Raw genomic sequence first — 20,349 nt, 5'->3', positions numbered from 1 at the left:
TTAGGATGGACCCACAGAGTGTGGCAGCAGCCTGAATCCCTGCAGGAACCCCAGGTCCAGCCTGAGCTCCCAGCAAGGCTTGGTCTTGCACACAGTGATGAGATCCCAGGATCCCTGAGGCTGGAAAAGCCCTCGTACAGCTTTGAGTCCAACCTGTGACTGATCCCCACCTTGTCCCCAGCCCAGAGCACCGAGTGCCACCTCCAGCCCTTCCCTGGACACCTCCAGGGATGGGCACTCCAAAGCTCCCTGGGCAGCCCCTGCCAAAGTTTAACCCTTCCCATGGGGAAACTCGTCCTGGGGTCCACCCCTGGCCCAGCCTGAGGCCGTTCCCTCTCCTCCTGTCCCTGTTCCCTGGAGCACAGCCCGACACCCCGGCTGTCCCCTCCTGTCAGGAGCTGTGCAGAGCCACAAGGGCCCCCCTGATCCCCCTTTTCTCCAGGCTGAGCCCCTTCCCAGCCCCCTCAGCCCCTCACAGGACAGACTGGATGCAGGTCGTTGATGCCATTCCCTGAGGAGCAATTCCCTGTGACATATCTGGGCCACCCTTGGTGTGCCCTCCCTCGTGCCCTGGTAGCTGCAGGCTGGGGCTGCATCTCCTCCCAGCCCTCCTGCACTGCAGCATCCTGTGGCAGGGCCGGGTTCTGTGTGAGCTGGGGACCTCTTCAGAAACCCTCTGGCAGTGTGTTATCACCATGGTGTGTCACCACGGCTTCCAAATGGTGGTTGCAGGCCACCAGAGATGGGGACAAAGCTGCTGGTGCCATGTTGTGTAAACAGGAAGAAAATCTGCCTGTTCCCTCGGTGACTCCATGGTGACCAGGAAACACTGGCCCATTTCACAAGCCTCCCCTGCCTCTCATGGGTCACACACAGGGTTTGCTTTCCCCAGAGCCATGGACACCTCTCTGTGTGCCTCTGACAACTGAGTCACAGCTGCTTGGGCTGCAAGGGACATTAAAGCTCAGGGATCCCCGGCAGGGAGTCCCCACTCTTGATCCCAAACACATCAACAGCTCTGGGCCTTCTGCTGGCAGCTGTGCCAAGTCCTTCAATAGCTTTTATTTGGGATAAATCACAAAGAAACCTAAAGATTTTAAAGCAATTTAATCTAAAATCTCCTTCCTTAAACTATTTAGGATACTTTGAAATAGCAAACAGCTTATGGAAACCATCACGTGCTGACAGATTCCCAGGAATGGGGGCAAAGTTTGTGATGCTGAGCAGTGCTAGATGAGCCCCAGAACAACCACGCTGAGGGGTCTGTGCAGGGTTCTGCAGCAGAGCCCTCAGGAAGCAGCCAGCACATCCCCAGGCTCCATGAGCTGCCAGCTGAGATGGCATCGGGCCATGGGTCACCTCAGGTGGCCACGGGTCACCGCGGTGTCCTCAGGACACGACGGCCGAGCTCTCGGTCAGGGCAGTACAGGGAGCCGTCCTCTGGCCATCACCTCCCCCAGTATCTACCTTCAGAGAGCACAAATAACCATTTCTGCACTTCAGTAAACATTATCTCTGTTTGGATGTTAGCTGCAGTCTTGCCCTTGCTCCTTTTGAAGTCAGTGGGTTTGACAGATGAGCAAACAGGTTCTAAAGCAAAGCAAGAAAAATCCTATCCCGCCTTAGTTTCATCCCAGTTCCGCACATATAAGGGTAGGGCTGCTTCTTAACAAGTCTGTTGTAGCAACAGCCTGCAACCAACACACACGTGCGGTTATCTCTTTGTGGGAGATAAATTTACATTGTCAGGCCATGCCATGGAAATGCAACATTTGCATTTTCCTGTCAGGATGTGCCAGGACGCTGCAGGGCAATCCCAAAGCAGGAGCTGGGCACTAAGGTGAGCTGGAGGAAGAAGCAGCCTGACCTCCTGCCAGGCACTGCCTGCTGCTGTTTAAAAGGGTTTACAAGGGGATGGAGAGGAGCCCAAACAAAGCTCCAGAGCTGTGTCACCACTAAATATCATAACACAGTCTCAGGGCTTGCAAAGACTGTCCTCACTAGTCCTTACTTGTATGGGTGTTCTCATTCCTTGGAGGCTTTCCTTCTAGGCTGGGAGACCCAGGGATTGTTTTTGCATGCTGGATCTCAGAATGATGCACACACACTGATCTTGCCCCCTGGATTCGAGTGAGCCCCACCATCCTCCTTGGGATGCTCCATCCTCTAAACATCCTGGCTTCCTTCACTTTTGTTTTCTCTTTATCTTTTCCTGTTTGACAGTGACTCCACAGTTCCTTCATCACTGCCCGGTGTTTCTTCCAGTAGCTCACCAAGGCTGTAACATCTGTCTTGTTTCATCCATCCTTGTCCCCTTCCAGTCAGTGGGGAGGGCTTTGTGTGCAGTTTCTGTTTTGGCAGGATTTTCAGGTTTGTTTTTTTTTTTTTTTTTAAGGCATCAGTAGAAACGTTTTGCTCCCTCCAGCTCCTGTGTTTAAATTAGGAAAGAGCAGATTGCTGGTGGCTGGGGGGAGCAGGGAAGATTGATGGGGTTTCTGCCATCCCATGGGAGTTCCCTGGCAGGCTCCTGGGAAACTGCTGAGTCCTGCACCTCACCCTCATGGTAACAGCTCTGTTTTGCCTGAGGAGCCATCAGGAGTGCCACCATCATTGTCACCCAGGAGCATTAGGAGATCTTACAGCTATGCCCTTGAATGCCTTAAAAATAGAGAACAAAACCTCCCACCCCTCTGCACCATCTCCCAGGGGTTGGGCTTTTGCTTGGACCTTTTGACACAAGAAGAGGAACCAGCCTCAAGCTGTGCCAGAGGAGGTTCAGGTTAGACATCAGGTGAATTTGTTCATGGAAAGGGTTTCTCAGCACTCCAAGGGGCTGCCCAGGGAGGTGTCCAAGGAATGACTGATGTGGCACTCAGGGCTCTGGGCTGGTGACAGTGCAGGATTTGGTCAGTCAAAGGGCGGATTCCATAGTCCTGGGGATCTTTTCCAGCTCTAATGATTCTTTGATTCCCTCTCCAGATTCCATCCTGCTGACTGATCTGTGCCCTCTGCCCCTCCGTGCCCCTTCCTGACTGCCAGAGCTGCCTCTGTGCTCTGCATTCCCTCCTCACTCCAGCCCTGTATCCCTGACGCTTTTCCTGGCACCCTTCCCAACTCCTCTTGCTGCCAAGTCAGACTCAATACAAGCGTCTTGTATTCCCTTTCAAATCCTTTCCTATCGTGGCAAATAAACCCACTGTCCTCCACGCACACACTCCTGATATTACCCTTGACAGCTCTTCACTTCTGGCACTCAGCTGCTGCTTAATCATATGGTTTCTTTCTCTGAGTCACCTCGTGTGCTCTTGCAGCCAAGAGCTTGACTTTGATTTGGCAATGTCACAGCAGGAGCACATCCCTCGGGATGCCGGTGCTGCCCCGCATGTCCCACTGCCACCAGCACGCTCCTCTTGCTCTGCTGTGGGGCCACATCGGTGCCTCTGGGGAGTGGGACCATTCCCTCCCCTCTGCCCTCCAGCACACACCACCAGCACCCCGCTCCATCCTGCTCTCCCTGATTTTATCATTTCCCTGCTGCTTTGCAGAGTTTCTGTTCTTAGCACAGAGCGACCTGCCTGACCTTGACTCCCAGGTAGCCCTGGCGCTCAGATCCCTTCTCCAAACATCCTCCCACTGAGGCCCCTCTCCCCTCACTCTCGTCCTTGTGACATTTGCAAAGAGGGGGCAAACGGAGCAAACCAAACAAACCCAGCAAATAGCGCTGGAAAAGGGGAACCAACGCGATGTGCAGGGAGCACCGGGAATAAATAACCTCACTGCCTTGCGAGCCCTGTCCTTCCCCTGACCCCTCCTGCCGCACGGCTGCTCCGTGCTGCGGGGCCGGCACGGGACCCCCCGCTCCTCCCCAAATCCCCTGTGTACCTACGGAGCGATAACCGAGCTCTGCTCCTCCCTAGGAAAACAATCGGAGCTTCCCAGAGGAGCTGTTTGCAGACAATGCTGCAAAAGCGCTTCCCCGCACCGCTCCTTGTACCGAGCCAATGTAAGGGCAGCCTAAAGCCAGAGGGCTGGGATAAAGTTGGATTTCTCACTGTCCAGAGAATGCTGCAGGTGTGGACACACCTATTCACCCTCCCAGCCCCTCGGCCGGTCCCGCTTTGTGCGAAGAGGGTGTTGATGTTTATTTCCTTTTTCCCCAGCTGCACACTGGCACGGACTTTGCTCCTCTGGGCTGGGATTTCTAAGCAGCGGGGAGGCTTTCCACGTGTGTTTGAGAAGGTACAAAGCCTGCCGGAAAACAATGGAAATAGCTGCCTTATGACTGCTGCGTGTCACGCACTCGATTCTTGCCCGCTCGTTTGTCCTTGGAGCTGCTCGCGCCGCCTGGAACCTGATCCCGAGCGGTGCCGGGAGCCGGGGCTGGCACGAACAGCGGCACCGTGCCACGGGCACGGACACGGCCATGCTCCGGCCCGGCCGCGGCTCGAGGCCTCGGGCAGGGCTGACCGCCCCCCTCAGCCCCCGGAGCCACCGCGGATGTGTGGAGCGGGCGGTGGGCTCCGTGAGGAGTTTGTCGGGGCTTCCTGCCGGGAGGAAACAGCTGCTTCAGAGCTGAGTGCTTCTCCCGTGCTCTGCTTCCCACAGGGCTCTGGCCTGGGAGCATCCCGGCTGGCCCAGCATGGCTCTGCCAGGGTCTCCACACCTCCAGGACAGGATCTCCCCCGATCCCCTTGGACATCCCCTCAGCCTTCCCGAAGGACAGGCTCCCTCTGTGCAACCTTCCCTCAGACCCCCAAAGACAGGATTTCCTTTATTTCCTCTACGATAGCCTCCCCTCAGCCCTCCGGGACTGGATCTTCTCATCCACAGGCACCCCTTGGTTCATCTCTTTCAGGTCCCCAAGCACAGGATCGCCTCCATCTCCACAGGACTGGATCCCCTCACCTGCTCCTCCAGCACAGGCTCCCCTCAGTCCCTGCCAATAACTGGATGCCCTCAGAACCCTCTGGGACAAGCTCCCCTCAGCCCCTCCAAACACGGGATCCCCAAGACCGGATCCCTTCAGCTCCCTCTGGCCAAGCCCCCTCCAGCCCCTCCTCAGCGGGCACAGCCGGGGGGCCGGGATGCAGCAGCCTCCGTTTCCCCGTCCCTCCCTGCCTGCCTGCCTGCTGCGTGCTGCAGCCCGCCTTCCCCCCCGCCTCCCCCGCCTGCCCTGCCGCGCTCCCCCCGCTCGCCGCCCGCGGTGATCCGCGCTGAGCTCACGGCCGCGCCTCACGACACCCCGGCTCGGCACGTCAGCCCCGCCATCGCGTGAGAGCCGCCGCCCGCCGCCGCCCCCCCGCCCGCCGCCATCACGCACGGCGGGAACAGCTGCCGGCACGGCGCGGCCAGACCCCGCTCCCAGCCAAGGCGGGCTCTCGCCAGCTCCTATTAATGCAGATCTTAATTAATGACCCCCGCGGGGGGCGAGCCGCCCTTCACACGCAACGCGCGCTCCCCCCCGTTCGCCCGCGCCTGGCGTGGAAGCACGAAGAGGTTAAAATGGAGGCGGGGGCGTGAGGCGGCTGCCAAGGCGGGATTAGCGCGGCTCGGAGCTCGGCACGCAACGCGGGACGGGGCACGGCGGCCACACGCGAGGGACCCGCGGTGACACGCGTGGCACCGCCGTGCCAAGCCGGGGGGGAGGCGGAGGGCGCCGGGAGCCCGAACGGGCGCACTGTGCTGCCCTCCGTCTCCCCCCGGTTTAGCATACCTCTGTTGAGACAGCACTTATTCACCCATTTTTCCTTTTTTTCCCCCTTACTGATGCAATTTTCCTTTTTTTCCAATAAAGCTTTTGTTTCTGTCCCCTAAAATTCACCACTTTCTTCAATCCAACTCCCCTTTTCTCCCCTATACGTCTCCCAACCTTACTGATGCTTCACCTCAGAGATGGGTCGTGCATAAATTTAATTAAGGTCACCTCGGGTTTTTTTTTTTTTTTTGCCATGGCCTGTCCCCAGTTTTGTGTGTGTGTCCCTAAATTACGGTTTTGGGGGCCTATTGTTTTATATAAGGCTGCAGGGAATGTTTTGGGGATGTAGGAACTGCTTTGGGGATGTAGGAATTCCTTTGGGCAGATGGTCCCTGCTGTCTGATAAAGCCAAGTCCCAACAGGGACTGGGATTTGGAGGAAACAGGAACCCATCAGCGCTGGAAAGAAGGGCAGAAAGTGGAATTAATCCCGCTGAAACTGCCGAATCTCGCTGCCAATCCTTCCCTGATTTATTTATTTTCGTGACTGTGTGTTCACTCCAGTGGGTCTCACCGGGAGCTGGCGGCTCCCGGTTCATCCCGAGGTTGAGCTCGTGCCTCGGGTGTGACACGCAGATGACCCGGCTGGCAGGGCCGGATTTGGGGTGGCGGGGACTAATTGGGGGTGTCAGGGGTGGCTTTGGGGTGTCAGAGCCGAATTGGGGCTGGTAGGGCTGAATTAGGGGTGCCAGATGCAGGTTTGAGGCGTCAGGAGGGGCTTTGGGGTGTCACAGTTAAATTTGGGCTGTCAGGGCAGGCCGGGGGGGGGGGGGGGAGGGCAGAGGTGGTTTTGGGGTGTCAGTAGAGAATTTGGGGAGTCAGGCACAGGTTTGGGATGCCAGGTCCAAATTCGGGACATTGGGGGTGGCTTTGCGAGTGCAAGGCCAAATTTGGGGTGGCAGGGCCGAATCTGGGGTGTCAGGGTTTCCCTTCGGGGTATTGGGGGGCTTCGGGGTGGCAGGGTCGAATTTGGGGTGTCAAGGTTTGTCTTTGTTGTGTCAAAGCCGAATTCGGGATTTTGGGGCCGGCTTCGGGGTGGCAGGGTAGAATTTGGGGTGTCAAGGTTTGGCTTTGGGGTGTCAAGGCCCAATTGGGGATGTCGGGGCCGGCTTCGGGGTGCCAGGACCGGCTCTGGGGAGCCGTGTTTGCCATGTCAGGGCTGGCTTTGGGGTGTCAGGGGGGTTTTGGGGCGCATTTAACCCCGATCCTGCAGCGGCGCTCCCCTCGCCGCCCTCACCTCAGCCCCTGTGACGCGCACGCGCCGTTGCCGCGGTTACGGCGGACGCCGCGGCCACAAAATGGCGGCCGCCGCCGCGCCCCCCCCGCCCCTCACGGGTCCCCCCGGCCGGGACCCCGGCGGGCCCTGACCCCCGAGCCCCGGCCGCTCCCGGAACCCCGAGCCCTCCCCCGCTCCCAGAGCCCGCCGCCCAGCCCGCGGGAGGCCATGGAGCGGCGCGGCCCCGTCCACGCGCTGCCCGAGGAGATCCGCAAGGTACGAGCTGTGGAAATGCCAGACCCCGACACTCGGAGCTCCTGCAGCAGTTCAGGGATGTTGCACAGGCCTGTGAGCACCGGTGCATTGTCTGCACATTTTGGCCCTGGGTTAGGTTGGGTGTTGGGTTTCCTCACTCTTTTGTGCGGTGTAATTACGGTAATTCTATAGGAACCCTGCAGAGGAACACCTGAGTCTGTGCCGGGGCTGTCACTGCAGGTGAGTTTTGGGGAACACCTTGCCCTGTGCCGGGGCTGTCACTGCAGGTGAGTTTTGGGGAACGTCTCGCCCTGTGCCAGGGCTGTCACTGCAGGTGAGTTTTGGGGAACACCTTGCTCTGTGCCGGGGCTGTCACTGCAGGTGACTTTTGGGGAATGTCTCGCCCTGTGCCGGGGCTGTCACTGCAGGTGAGTTTTGGGGAGCACCTCGCCCTGTGCCGGGGCTGTCACTGCAGGTGAGTTTTGGGGAACACCTCGCCCTGTGCTGGGCTGTCACTGCAGGTGAGTCTCAGATTTCCCCTGTTCTGGCGTGTTTTGCTGCCGGGAGCTCGGAAGGACTGCAGAGCATGACATGTTCCAGAGGAGTATCAACACACACAGGGACGGAACATTCCCCTTCCTTTCCCCTCGTGTCTTTGTGTGTTCCTTTGTTTGCCAGACAGATGATTGCCGGTGTAACAGCGCTGCTGTTTATATGGCTCAATTTAGGAGGAGGCTGCACTCAAGTGGAACACGAGTCACTTTTTGTAACACTATCAAGTTTTCACTCTGGCAGTACAACACCCAGCTGTCCTCATTCCTCGGTCTGCAGCTCATAATTGACAAGTCATTTAAAAGCTTTGTGTACTCAGCCTGGAGAAATTCTCCCTGGCTTAGTCCTGGAAACTGTTCAGACAATTTCTGAGATGATTTCTGAGAAATCAAGGATGGGTAAGATGGATAAAGAAAGGGAAAATAAATACTTAGCCTTAAAAAAGAAGAAGGGAAGAAGCTGTGGAACACTTTCAGACTCGTGAGCAGCTGTTTTGGTGGCAGGAAGGATCCCACTAAGTTTGTTAATTTAGCAGTTAGTTTTTTAGCCCCAACGGGGTACAGTGGTGAGCAAAAATCAGTGTAAGCTTCTCCCAGAAACAGTTGTACCAAACTGTTGAACGAGGGAATCCTCCTGGAGCTGGTTACTGCTTAATATTTCCTTTAATGACTTAAAGCTGCAGTTTGGTGGCACTTGGGCCTGTTTTATGTTGGGATCAGTTCCTGAGGCAGTTCCTGCTCCATGTGCTTGGCGTGTGCTGGCACAAGGAGGGAGCAGCAGCCAGGGCAGGCACAGAAATGCAGGGACATGAGTTCTGTCAGCAGCAGTGTCAGTGGCTGCTGGTTACTGTTGAGCCAGGATCTTGGATTAAAATAAGGCATTTAAAATTAATCCAATGCATCAATACAAAATCCATAATAACCCCCTTGTCAAACTTAACAGCCTGAGGGCTGTAATCAGGTTATAAGCAGAATAATATGAACAAAGGGACATTACACAGAAAGAATCTATTAATGTATTAATAGTTTGAATATCTCAATAATTGTAATAGGAATCACATGTGAAACTTGGGTCTTTGTTGTCCATCTGTCCAGGGCTGTTGAGGTTTCAGTTCTGAGCTGCAGGCTTTAAAAGTAATGATGTGACTGATGGGAATTTAGAAAAGAGCAAAAATAGTAAAAAGAGCTTTAAAATCTCCTAAGAAAGGATAACAGAACTGGGTTTGCTCATTCTGGAAAATACCTGAAGGCACAGTAACTGCTCACAGGAGGTGGTGGTTCACTTCCAGGTACAAATGAGTCTTTTCCTCACATTTCTGGGTGTGCTTTGGTTGACTGCTCTGAAACTCTGGAGGAGCTGTCCCAGGCCGATGTGGAATTCTCCCAGTGGCATTGTCACTTCAACTTGTCCCTCAAAGTAATGAAGCAATCTCTGGAGGTGCCACCAGTGCTGGGTACAAAGGTGATCCCACCTTTAACAAAAGATCTGGTGCAGAGGACACAGGATTTGCAGATATGGACAGAGTTCTGCTCCTGTCCCATCCTCCTCGTGCCACCTGTGAGCTCCAAGGCAGCGACAGGCCGGGGTTTGGGATGGGAAAGTGCCGGGGTTTGACACATCCTGTGCTGTGCTCATCTCCTCCTCAGCATGGTTACAAGGCACTACAAGTCATTCCCACCATTTCCTCTCCTTGTATCTGCCATCCTTTCTGCACACATGTGCTCCTTCCCTTCCCGTTCTCTGCTGCCCAGATTTTACAGCCTCTCCTTTGGGATCTCCCTGCCAGCTGTGGCTGGCTGTGCCAGCTGTGGCTGGCTGTGCCAGATGGAGCACAGCACGGGCTCCCAGGGTGGCTGTGCAGGCCCAGGGAGCACATGGGGCTGCAGGGATGGAGCCTCTCAGGCACTGAGTGCTGCCCAGGGTGAGGGATGTGCCCTGGCCAGGCGCTTGGATGGAGGGATGATGGATGGATGCATGGATGCATGGATGGATGCTGGATGTTGGGTTGTGGCATTCACATGGCACCCAGGAGCTGCCTCCCAGGACAGGCTCTCATTTTCCTCTCCTTGGAGCTGCACAAGCTGCTTATCAAGGTTTTATTTTCAAGGAGGTTTTAGTCTAGAGGGAAGGAGATTTCTCAGCATTTTGTTAAAGGAATGATGTGAAGGGGCTTTGGTTCCTCATGTTCTGATCTATTTTGCCTCAGAGAACTGTGTACAAACTTCTACGTGTCCCTGCTTTCTTCTCTCTCTCATTCCTTCTGCTCTCACACCCTTTTCACAACATTGCATGGAAGGAGATTTCTCATTTTTTAAGGGAATGGTAGATGTGAAGGGACCTTGGTTCTTTATGTTCTGATCTATTTTGCCTCAGAGAAGTGTGTGAAAACTTCTACATGTCCCTGCTTTCTTCTCTCTCTCTCATTCCTTCTGCTCTCACATCCCTTTCACAACATTGCATTTCACATTCATTGCAAGATGGGTGCTAAATTAAAAAAAAAATCAATAGGTAAATAAAACATCTACATGTCCATTATTAAAATTTATAGTATTCTTTTATATTTATAGTTGCATACTTCTTGGGAACTAATTGTTAGTAAAGATGGAAATCAGTGGCTTTTAATGCCTACTTGTAATGTATTTACATAGAGTTTCTGTAAGCAGCTCAGCCTGAGAGGTGTCACAGAGCCCAGCAGAGTACAGAAGGGAGTTAGTGTTTCCTTGACCCAATGTCATGGATGTGTATTTTTGGGGACTTCTGGTTTTGTTGCTTGGTTAATGTTTTATTTTGGTTTAATTTTCCCTCAAGGCTTTTATATTTCACCTTGGTAGTTGTTTGTTGCCAGTGGTAGATGAATCATTTTTTTGTGCCTTTGGACTTTAATTAAAGTTCTGTGGGAGTGGAGGGAAATAGGAGGGAAGATGCAGCTTTGCACTGAGGATCTCCCTGAAACAGGAAACAGAACAGCAGCAGAATGACCCAAGTCCTCAAAGCAGCAAACACAGTTGTATTTAATTTCATATTTTATTTGAAAAAAAAAAAAAAGAAAAAAGAAAAAAAAAAAAAAGCTTTGTTACCATAAATCATAAACTTAATAGGGCCGAGATCCCCTGAGAGATTGAGAGCTGTCTGAGGCCAGGAGTGAGGAGCTGAGGCCGGGGCTGTTCCCCACGAGGACAGAGCGTCCTGTGGTGTCCCCAGGCTATCGGGTACACCACAAGCAGCAAGGGGTGCCCGGAGCCTCTCCACACGTGCTGTAGCCCGGGCACAGTATGGGCTCTGTGTGAGCACATCACGGCAGCTTCCCCTCCTCCTGCTCTCTGTGAACCCAGCACTGGGGTTTTCCTGTGGAAGGTTCTGGAACACAGAGTTCCAGCTGTGGCTGGGAGCCCACAGGCCTGTCCCGTCCACCAGGACAGCACAGCTCTGTGCTTGGGACGTGCTGCAGTGGCACCAGCAGGCATTTAAGAGCAGATAAATTTCCAGTTTGTGCCCTCTACATTAGCATGGCAGGATGGCAGAGCCCTTTTCAGCATCCTGCTGGCCCCCTGGATGCTCCTGGAGGTGATGTCCCCCAGCTGCTCCAGTGCCCACGGAGGTTTTCAGCCCTCAGCTGTGGGATTTGTAATGTTCTGTGCTGTTGGGGTGTCAGGCTCCTGCTGTGGGAGTGTTCTGAGTGCTGGGGAGTGCTCTGGGAGAAAATCCTGCAATGGTTTGGGTTGGAAGGGACCTTCAGGTGCCATGGCAGGGACACCTTCCACCGTCCCAGGTGGCTCCAGGCCCCTGGGCACTGCCTGGGTTGTACCCAGATGGTTCAGCATCTGCCCTAAGGGACACTCCCTACCCTCTCTAGGCACTACAGCCAAGCTTTTCTCATCACACCAGGGCTGTATTCTCTATATCCAGGGTTTTCTCACAAAACCAGGGCTGTATTCTCTATATCCAGGGTTTTCTCACAGAACCAGGGCTGTATTCTCTATATCCAAGCTTTTCTCATCACACCAGGGCTGTATTCTCTATATCCAAAGTTTTCTCACAAAACCAGGGCTGTATTCTCTATATCCAGGGTTTTCTCACAAAACCAGGGTTGTATTCACTACAACCAATCTTTTCTCATCAGGCCAGGGCTGTATTCTCTATTTCCAAGGTTTTCTCACAAAACCAGGGTTGTATTCTCTATATCCAAGGTTTTCTCACAAAACCAGGGTTGTATTCACTACAGCCAAGGTTTTCCACCTTTTCTGCACCAGTGTCCAGGCGTGCTGCAGGGACTGGCATCTCCTCACCTCCCAGTTACAGCCAGGAGGGGCTTCCTGACAATCCCACCTAGGGCTGCAGAGTTACTCAGGCAAAGCTCTGGTTAACGATGGGCTAAATCACGCTTTGTGTGCTGTGTTTTGTCATGAGATGCTTGGCGGCAGCCCTGGGGCGGGGTTCTCAGCTGGAACGTGCCCTGCCACATCCCGGGCAAGGTGGGGAGCTCAGGGAAGGGGTGCTGGGCTGTGCTGGTGTTGCAGGCTCGGGGAGTGTGACAGGGTTAGGGTTCATTATTCTGTTTCCTCCAGGCTGCAATGGGTTCAGCTCCCTGAGCTCCCAGTGCTGTTTCCTGTAGGGACACAGGGATTTTCCCAGGGCATGTTTTGGGTGAAGCAACCTCCTGGTTTTGCTCCCAGCCTGTTTCTCCACTGTTCACGTGTTCAAAGCGAGCACAGGGATTTTTATTTTGCAACTGCGATTTTTATGGGCAGGGAGCAAATAATGATGTGAGCAGAGTGGCTCAGCAGTACCATCTGTAGTGCTTTGGGGTAGATGCTGATTGAAAACTTGGCTCATAATACACTTTGTTTCTTTTAAAAGAAGTGAAGTTTCTACTGAGACCTTTTAAAAATATTTCTTTGACTAAGGCAAATATAAATTTCAATCTGGTACCTCCTCATTTTGTATATACATCAAAAAGACTCCCCTTTCTTCCTCAAAAATCAATGGTGTGCTTTGAGTCATCATTTCTTTTTGTGCAGTAGGGATTGACTGGTGTGTCAGAACAGGGACAGACAGGATGAGAAACATGAAAATAATGTGGGAGAGGAGTGAAACAAAAAAGAAAGTAAAATTTGGTAATAAAGTAGAATAAATCAACATACAGAAATAATTCAAGACCACCCAGATGCAGCACAAGGATTATTTATTTTTTCTTGACTTTTTTGTTTCCAGCTACAAGTTTAATTTGGACAAATACGGAGTTTTTTGGTTTTGACCAGTCCTTGCTGATTCAATCTCAGTCCTGACAGATCCACCAAGGGAGCAAGGGCTGTGGACCAAGGAGCACAGGGGGGTGTTGGGAGGAATTTCCCCATGGAAAGGGAGAAATTCCAGCCTGGCCCAGCTGTGGTGGGGTCCCCAGGCGTGCAGGGGTTTCTCAGCCCTGTGGATGGGGCACCCGGGGGCGTGGGTGCTGTGGGATGGTGGCGTTCCATGGCCAGGCTGAGCAGTTTGGGGGTTCTGTGAGGAGTGATCCCTGTGCTGCGTGCTCTAATGCCAAAGCCCTGCCAAATGAGAGAGGAGCTCATCCTCTAAACAGGAATCCAGCTCTCCATCCATCCGGGGATGTTTGTGGGTGGAATGTCAAATTCCAGAGGAGAGGGGTGGTGGTGCACGAGCTGACACACCCTGGAGTTATTTGGTCAAGTTCAAGTGGTACAAATTCCTGTCTCATCGTTCAAAAGGCTAAAAATGGTCCAGACCACCAATTTCTTTTCCTTTTTTCCTTGCAGCTTATGCTCTACAGATGAAACTGAGTCAGACAGATGTAATTTGAGTGATTATCCCTCTTGGCTCAGTCCTCCCCTTGCCTTGGTAGCTAAAGAAATCTTTGTAACCAGGGGATAATATTTCCTTCCAAAACCAACTGCAGAGTGGAAACTGCTCCCCCAGATGCTTTACAGCATCTGTGCATCACTCACAACTGTAGCTCAAAGTCTTATGGATAAATATCTTCCCAGATCAAGCCCTTTGTCCTCAGCAAAACTGGTTTTTCAATTCCTAATTGATTTTTTCTGTTCACTGCTTGTCCTCAGTGCTCACTCAGGACACGTAAGTCCCCTTTCTACTCAGAGCTCTGGTAGTTTCCTTTTCTATTCCTTCCAAACTGATTTTCCCCTGATTTTTTCCTGCTTTGAAGTTAAGATGACAACAGTGTTTTTATCAAATGGAAACAGTGAAATATGGAATCTGAAACCATGATTTTGTGTTTAATACACATCCTTTGTGGTTACTCAGCAGTTTCACTGTTCCAGAAAAGGTCAGAAAAGGTAATTTGTAAGCACAAGAACTGATGAGTTTGTTTCCTACAGATTTTGTTTAATGGTTGGTCAACTTTGGTGTCCAAGAGACAAGGCCTGGTGGAGCTTTTCTCCTGGAAAGACCATTTATTTACAAGGCTGCCAGGGGGCAGGGATAGATGGGATATTGGAATTCTTGGGTCAGATGGGATATTTGGAATTAGGAATTGTTCCCTGTCAGAGTGGGCAGGCCCTGGCACAGCTGGGGCTGCCCCTGGATCCCTGGCAGTGCCCAAGGCTGGGTTGGACACTGGGGCTGGGAGCACCTGGGACAGGGGAAGGTGTCCCTGCCATGGCAGGGGTGGCACTGGGTGGGGTTTCAGGTCCCTCTTAACCCAAACCCTTCTGTGATTCCATGAGAGAGGAACCTTGGATTTAGGATGGGAGATCAGGTCAGTGCCTTCCTTGCTCTATTCACGTTCATCTGGGTCCTGGTAATTTTCCAGATACACTGGACAGATGTGCAGGAGTTAAATTAACTGTGGCTGGCATCACTCAGCGTGTGCCAAATCCATTCCTGGTGCCAGGGAGCTGTTCCATGTATTAAGGTGGATATTTGGAAGCTGTTCAATCTGTACACTTACTGCAGTGCTTGCAGGGTAATTATTAATGTGCAGAGCAAGGTCCTGACTTACACAGCATTTCCTATTCTGTGATTTTTTGACTCTGTAGCAAATACTGTAAAAATCCAACCTGATCAGGAATCCTCCCGGATTTTCATTTCACCTGAGGAATGGATGGGAAGGAGAGCACTTCCAGCTGAGCCCAGACAGGGAGTATTTGTTGTTCTATGACTTCATTTATTTTGACATTCAGTAACAAAACTGTAAACTAAGAAGTTTTGGTACATGCACAAGCCCTTTCCAGTTCAGCCCCCTGGTGATTCTATCTTGTTTTTGATGGGAGCAGCAGCGAAAGTTCTCAGCTATTTGTGTGAGCAGCAGCAGTGGCTGTGCTGCACAGAGCACCGTGTCCTCCCTGATAAACCCCCTCCTCCTGTGCTCCCTGCACAGCTCGTTTTGTCCTTTTCCACTCATTCCAGTGCTTTGGAACTTCGGGGTACTTATCCTGAAGAACAGTTTCAGGTTTCCAAGCACAGGCTGCAGCTGCCAGGAAAAATAAACTTGCATTTTCGGCTCCTCCAGAGCAGCTGCGACCAGGGGGGGTTTAAACTGGAGCAACACTAAGAAATGGGGAAATAAAGCCTGTCTAGGGCACCCTAAAACGCTGTTTATCTCAAAATGTATTTAAACTCCTAAAGGTTGTTGTATGAGTCTTCAATTTAAGATTTTTGAAAGTTCTTTTCTTTCCTCTCAGTAGGGTTTCTTTCTGTTTATCCCAATGTCTCAAAACATCATTTTTTTCTTCTGTAAAGCAAAGTTTCTTAATTGGATTTAAACTGTTTGAACAGGTGCTTGCATGTTCCCTGCTTCAAGGTTAATAACCAGCTCAGTTGGAAAAGTCTGTTTCCCAGTTTAATGCATGGCCTTTCCTCTGTGTTTTATAACCAGTCCTGAGTCCTCCATTCCTGGCAAAGGGGGTGCAGAATCCACAGCACCCCAGTGCCACGGACACCACATCAGCATCACTCATCGATTATTTTTGTGAAGATTGTGGACTACCTCACTTTATTCACTCTCCCTCCTCTTGCCTCCTTCACTTGGATTTGAGTTGTCGGAAACCCAGAGAAATAACATTTATCTGGTAATCCCAGATTCATTAATGAAATAGCTTTATAAAACACAGCATTTCATTTCCCATTAATACCTCCAACCTAACTCAGAAGCACTTCAGCATTTCAGTGGGAGTTCCCACATATCAAATTGATGTATCTTGGGAAGTTGCCAGGAAGGAAAAGTGCTGCTCTAGCTGGGGTTCATTTTGTTAATGAAGATCTTTGTCTTTATTTGCTAAAGCAATAACATCATCTGATCTTAGCATTAGATTATTTCTTAGCATGACTGAGGGTTTTTTTAGCTGAGCCTGTTTCTCTGAGACACTCTGAAGCATTTCCTCTCTCTGTAGATGCCCCGGGACCAGACAGTGTGCAAATACTGCGGAGTCAGCTACCTGACACTCCACGAGTTCAAGGTGATGGAAGACAAAGTGAAGGCAATGGAGAAGGAGATTAAAGTTTATAAGGGAAGCCTGGAACGGGAGCAGAGGCTTCAGGCAGAGTTGCAGGCCCTCCACCACGACCTTGAGCGCTGCCGGGCTGAGAGCGAATCCAAGACGGAAAGGTCAGAGCACAGCATCTCCTCTGGAATCCTCTCCTGCGTGTGGCAGGGAATTGCAGCACAAAGCAGCTTCAGATACAAATAACAGTTGTATTTCTGTTCTCAGATGGCCCATGTACACTGTAATACTTGATTTAAATCATCTTTCACAGCGTCCTGGGGAAGCAGGTTCAGAATTCCTGAGCAGTTTAGGAGCAGTCAATATGTGGAAGGTGAAGGAAAGGCCAGAAGCACTCAGAGGGATTTCCCCTGCACACACTCCCAAAGGGAAAAGATTAATATCTCATCTTATCATCTTATAATAAATCTCTAATATTCCAAATGAAATTCCACAGGACTGGGAGTGCCACAGGTCTGAGATTTGGGCTGGCTGTCTCACAGTAAAGAATTCCCAGTGCTTTTCCCTGGCAATCTCAGGATTCCCTCTCTGCAGGGCTGGTACAGAATCCTAAAGCAGTGAGGAACAGTCTGGCAAATGCCAGGGGCATTTTGCTTCACAAACAGGGGGTTTCAAATCCTTACAGATATGGGAAGGCCCCAGTTAAAGGGGGAGTTTTGTACCATGAAACTCCAGTAATTAATGATGGATCTCGGAGCCACGTTTGGATTTTTCAGGGCACAATTAGGACCTTCAAGTGTGTTCTTTCAGCTCATACTTACAGGGTCTGTATCCTTTGCCATGCACACATTTTGGAATCTATTGTTATATTCCATTAATCAATTACAGTAGGACTATAAAGAATTGATGTTTATAGTCAATTAATAAAAGGTACTTTGTAAAAATGCAGTTTGCTCAAGTTTGCTGCTGATGGATTGAAGCTACCAGAAACTCCTGGGTAATTTTTGGCTCATCTGACTAAAACAGACAGAAGTTTTTTTTGTAAGGATGAGGTTCTTATTTTAATTATCAGCTCAGTTTGATTTTTGGGATCCCTAGGAAGGGTGTTCCTTGTGTGACTGCCTCACACCAAGGGATGTAGAGCTGAAGGTGCTCTTGAGATTGGACTGAAATGCTTTGGAAACTTGCTTTTTTGGGGAGAATCACTCAAATACTGTTAAAAAATTAATTAATGGATTTAGTTAGGCTTTTGCTTGCTAATATTAGTAATAAAAGATTCATTTTAGAGCACAAGTTCCCACGAAAGTGAACAAAATGCATTTATCTTGTAAGTTACTCATGATGTTTCTTGCAATATCTTTTAAATTTAAAATTTAACATTTTCCACCCCTCCTTCCCGATATTTAATATTTTCTGTGGTTTAATATCTATTTTTAAAGCTTGTTTGCTCCTTGTCCCTTTAACGACCCTGGGTGGCAGCTCTGGTGGCAGCGTGTGAGCAAATGCACTGACAGCACATTCTTCTTGTTGAGGCTCATTTGCCAGAGCTAAACTTTAAATTTTCATTGAGCTGACTTTCTGTAGTAAAGCTGGAACAGTTAATAAAATTTTTATCTCTGCACTTTTCTCCCCTAAGGCTCCGCTTGATTTAAAAGCTGCTGAAATCAAGTGGGATACTTGCAGTAGGTTTCCATTCCAGCCATAAATCAACCATGGTGCCTTGTTAAGAAACTTGGCTGAATATTCCTTATCTTCTCCTTGCTGTCCTGGGCCTCTCTGACTACCTTGTGCTGTGGTATAAACTATTCAACATCCTGGGTCTGGCCAGGCTGACAAATCACTGCTCCCAGAAGCCAAACATGCCTTTTTCTTACTTTTATCTCTGCTAGACCAAGGGATTGAATCTCTTATCAGTTGCAGGCTGTTTCAGGTTTCTGTTCCCTCTAGGTTCAGCTATCCCTGTTGGTACCTGTGGTTAACCTTGAAAGCCACCTGGGAGTTTGCCTGTCCTTAGTTACCTTTCCTTTGGGATCCTGGCAGGATGAGGGGAACAAACTGCACTGATCCTACTGCTCAACCTTATTCTGTGTTAGAATCACCTCAGTCTTGGTAATTAATTCGATTATTATTAATTTAATTAGCGACATTCAGCCTCATCCAGTGCAGGAAATGTAAAATAGATGTAAATGCTAAAGATGTCCTCAAGTGCCACATCCACATTCCAGGGGTGGTGACTTCACCACTTTCTGAACTGAAAACGAGCAGCTCCTGGCTGTGAAATGAAAGTGAGCAGCTCCTGGCTCTGGGCAGCTCCCCGTGTTTCATGGCAGTGAAAATGCTGGGGTGGGGCCTTTTCTGGACAGGGTGTTCCAGGCTGCCGAGTGCCTCTGTCCTGGCTGGCAGTGCCAGCGCTGCCCCGTCCCACCGGGCCAGGGGAGCTGCTCCTCCTGCTCTGGCACCCTCAGGGTGTTTGCAGCGTGTCCTGACACCTCCCTGTGCCCCAGAGCAGCACCGGGGGATGCCAGCACAGGCTGGGAATGCTCTCTGAGATCAGCCTGTGCCTAGCATTCTCCAACTGCCAGCTTCTGACCGTCCACTGCACTCTCCCTTTGTGCTAAAATCCCCCAAATAACGGGTTTATAATGGTCTTGCCTTTTCCACGGGTTCATTAGTGTGTGACTGAGCAGGAAGCATCCCTTTCATGTCAGCTCTGGAATGGAAAGAGGAAGAAAATGTGTCTCTCCTTATTTTCCAGTTTCTTTTTAATCCAAAAGATCTTCAAATGCTCCCCATTCCAGAATGAGAATGGAAAATGAGCATCTGGCTCTCCCTGGCTCCCAGAGTTTGGATTTGTTATTGGTCACTGATAAATCCCCGATTTTTTCCTCAGCTGCAAACTGATTTGAATTCCTGTAGCTGTTTAGGGGATGGACATTTTCTTGTAAGTGACAACAGTTCTGCTCCCAGTCACAATCCAACAGATTTTCTCTCTCCCCTCCTGGAAATTTTCAGGTAGCAATGGGTAAAATTTCCTAAAAAGGTAATGCCAGGAATGTCTTCAGTTTTTTTGGGGTGGTTTTTTTTTGTTTGTTTGGTTTTTTGTTTGTTTTTTTTGTTTGTTTGTTTGGTTGGTTGGTTTGTTTGGTTTTTTGTTTTTTTTTTTTTTTTTTTGTTCTAGGGTTCACAACTGAGCCCCAAAAACTTGCTTTCTAACCCCCAGATGTTCAGTTCAGATTTTGTCAGAGCTCTGCAGATCCAGGTTTCTTAACCAGAACTGATATTGTTTTAAAGGTGCATTTTGGTGCTGATCTGTGTGATAACAGTAACTAATGCACTGTCATAGTTCGGTTTAATTTTTATATATTTTCAGCATAAATCATCCTCATTCTCTTCTGCTGTTTCAAATTGAAGCCAAGGCTGATGTAGTGCTTCTGCCAGCCTTTGGTTTTGTAAAATTCTTGTCTATTCAAACATTACTTATTTACTTGTGGCAATGAGTCACCAGGAGACAAATAGATCATTTTCTCTGTGTGAGCAGTAGGTGTTGAAAGCTTAAACAGGGGCTGGTTTTTAACAGATGCTTGTCACTGGCGTGGTATTTTTGGGGCTGGAAGGCTGCTTTAGGATGGTTATCTCCAGAAAACAGCTGGGGCTGATGTGCTGTGTGGGATTGTTCCTCACATGTACCACAGGAAGGGAACTGGATTCAGCTCTTTTATTCCTGTGCAGTTCCATTCATTTCCTGACAATTATGGGAGCAAGTGCTGAATTGTTGAAAGAGCAATGTTTGAACTGTGTTTATTTACACTGGGATAGCTGTGCCTGAAAAACAAACTGGTGCTGCAAAGACGGTTCCCAAGGTAAATGTTAGAGGTGAGGAACACCTCGAGGGGATGGGTCTGGAGGTGTTTGCTGTGCCTGAGGCCAGCACAGAGCTGGCTCCTGCCCTGAGAAAGCTGAAACCAAAGTTGGGGGTTGATTATTGCTGCAAACAATTCTGATTATTGTCTTTATGTCTCTAGGATAAAAACCCTGACGGTGGAACTGAAAACCAAGCAGGAGGAGATGAAAACTGTGAAAGCTGATTTGCAGTATTTCCAAGAGGAGAAGGAAGCTGCCTACAAGCAGTCACAGGTGCTCAGGTGAGAACCCAAAAAG

At 50.4% G+C, this 20,349-nt stretch overlaps 1 protein-coding gene across 1 annotated transcript in view; it reads left to right on the top strand.

The window, feature by feature from the left end:
• Nucleotides 1-7,015: 7,015 nt before the first annotated feature.
• Nucleotides 7,016-20,349, top strand: part of LEKR1 (leucine, glutamate and lysine rich 1) — a 33,154-nt gene continuing 19,820 nt past the window's right edge. The window contains exons 1-3 of the mRNA XM_071437017.1: nucleotides 7,016-7,246; nucleotides 16,141-16,355; nucleotides 20,214-20,333. Coding sequence (XP_071293118.1) covers nucleotides 7,199-7,246; nucleotides 16,141-16,355; nucleotides 20,214-20,333 — 383 coding nt within the window. The 5' untranslated portion in view covers nucleotides 7,016-7,198. The remainder of the gene's footprint in view (nucleotides 7,247-16,140; nucleotides 16,356-20,213; nucleotides 20,334-20,349) is intronic.

Source organism: Agelaius tricolor, unplaced genomic scaffold (assembly GCF_023055355.1).
Source record: "Agelaius tricolor isolate 1412-34295 unplaced genomic scaffold, bAgeTri1.0.p SCAF_12, whole genome shotgun sequence".
NCBI lineage: Eukaryota > Metazoa > Chordata > Aves > Passeriformes > Icteridae > Agelaius > Agelaius tricolor.
Note: the sequence above shows the minus strand (reverse complement) of the source record. Positions and strands in the feature narration are given on the sequence as shown.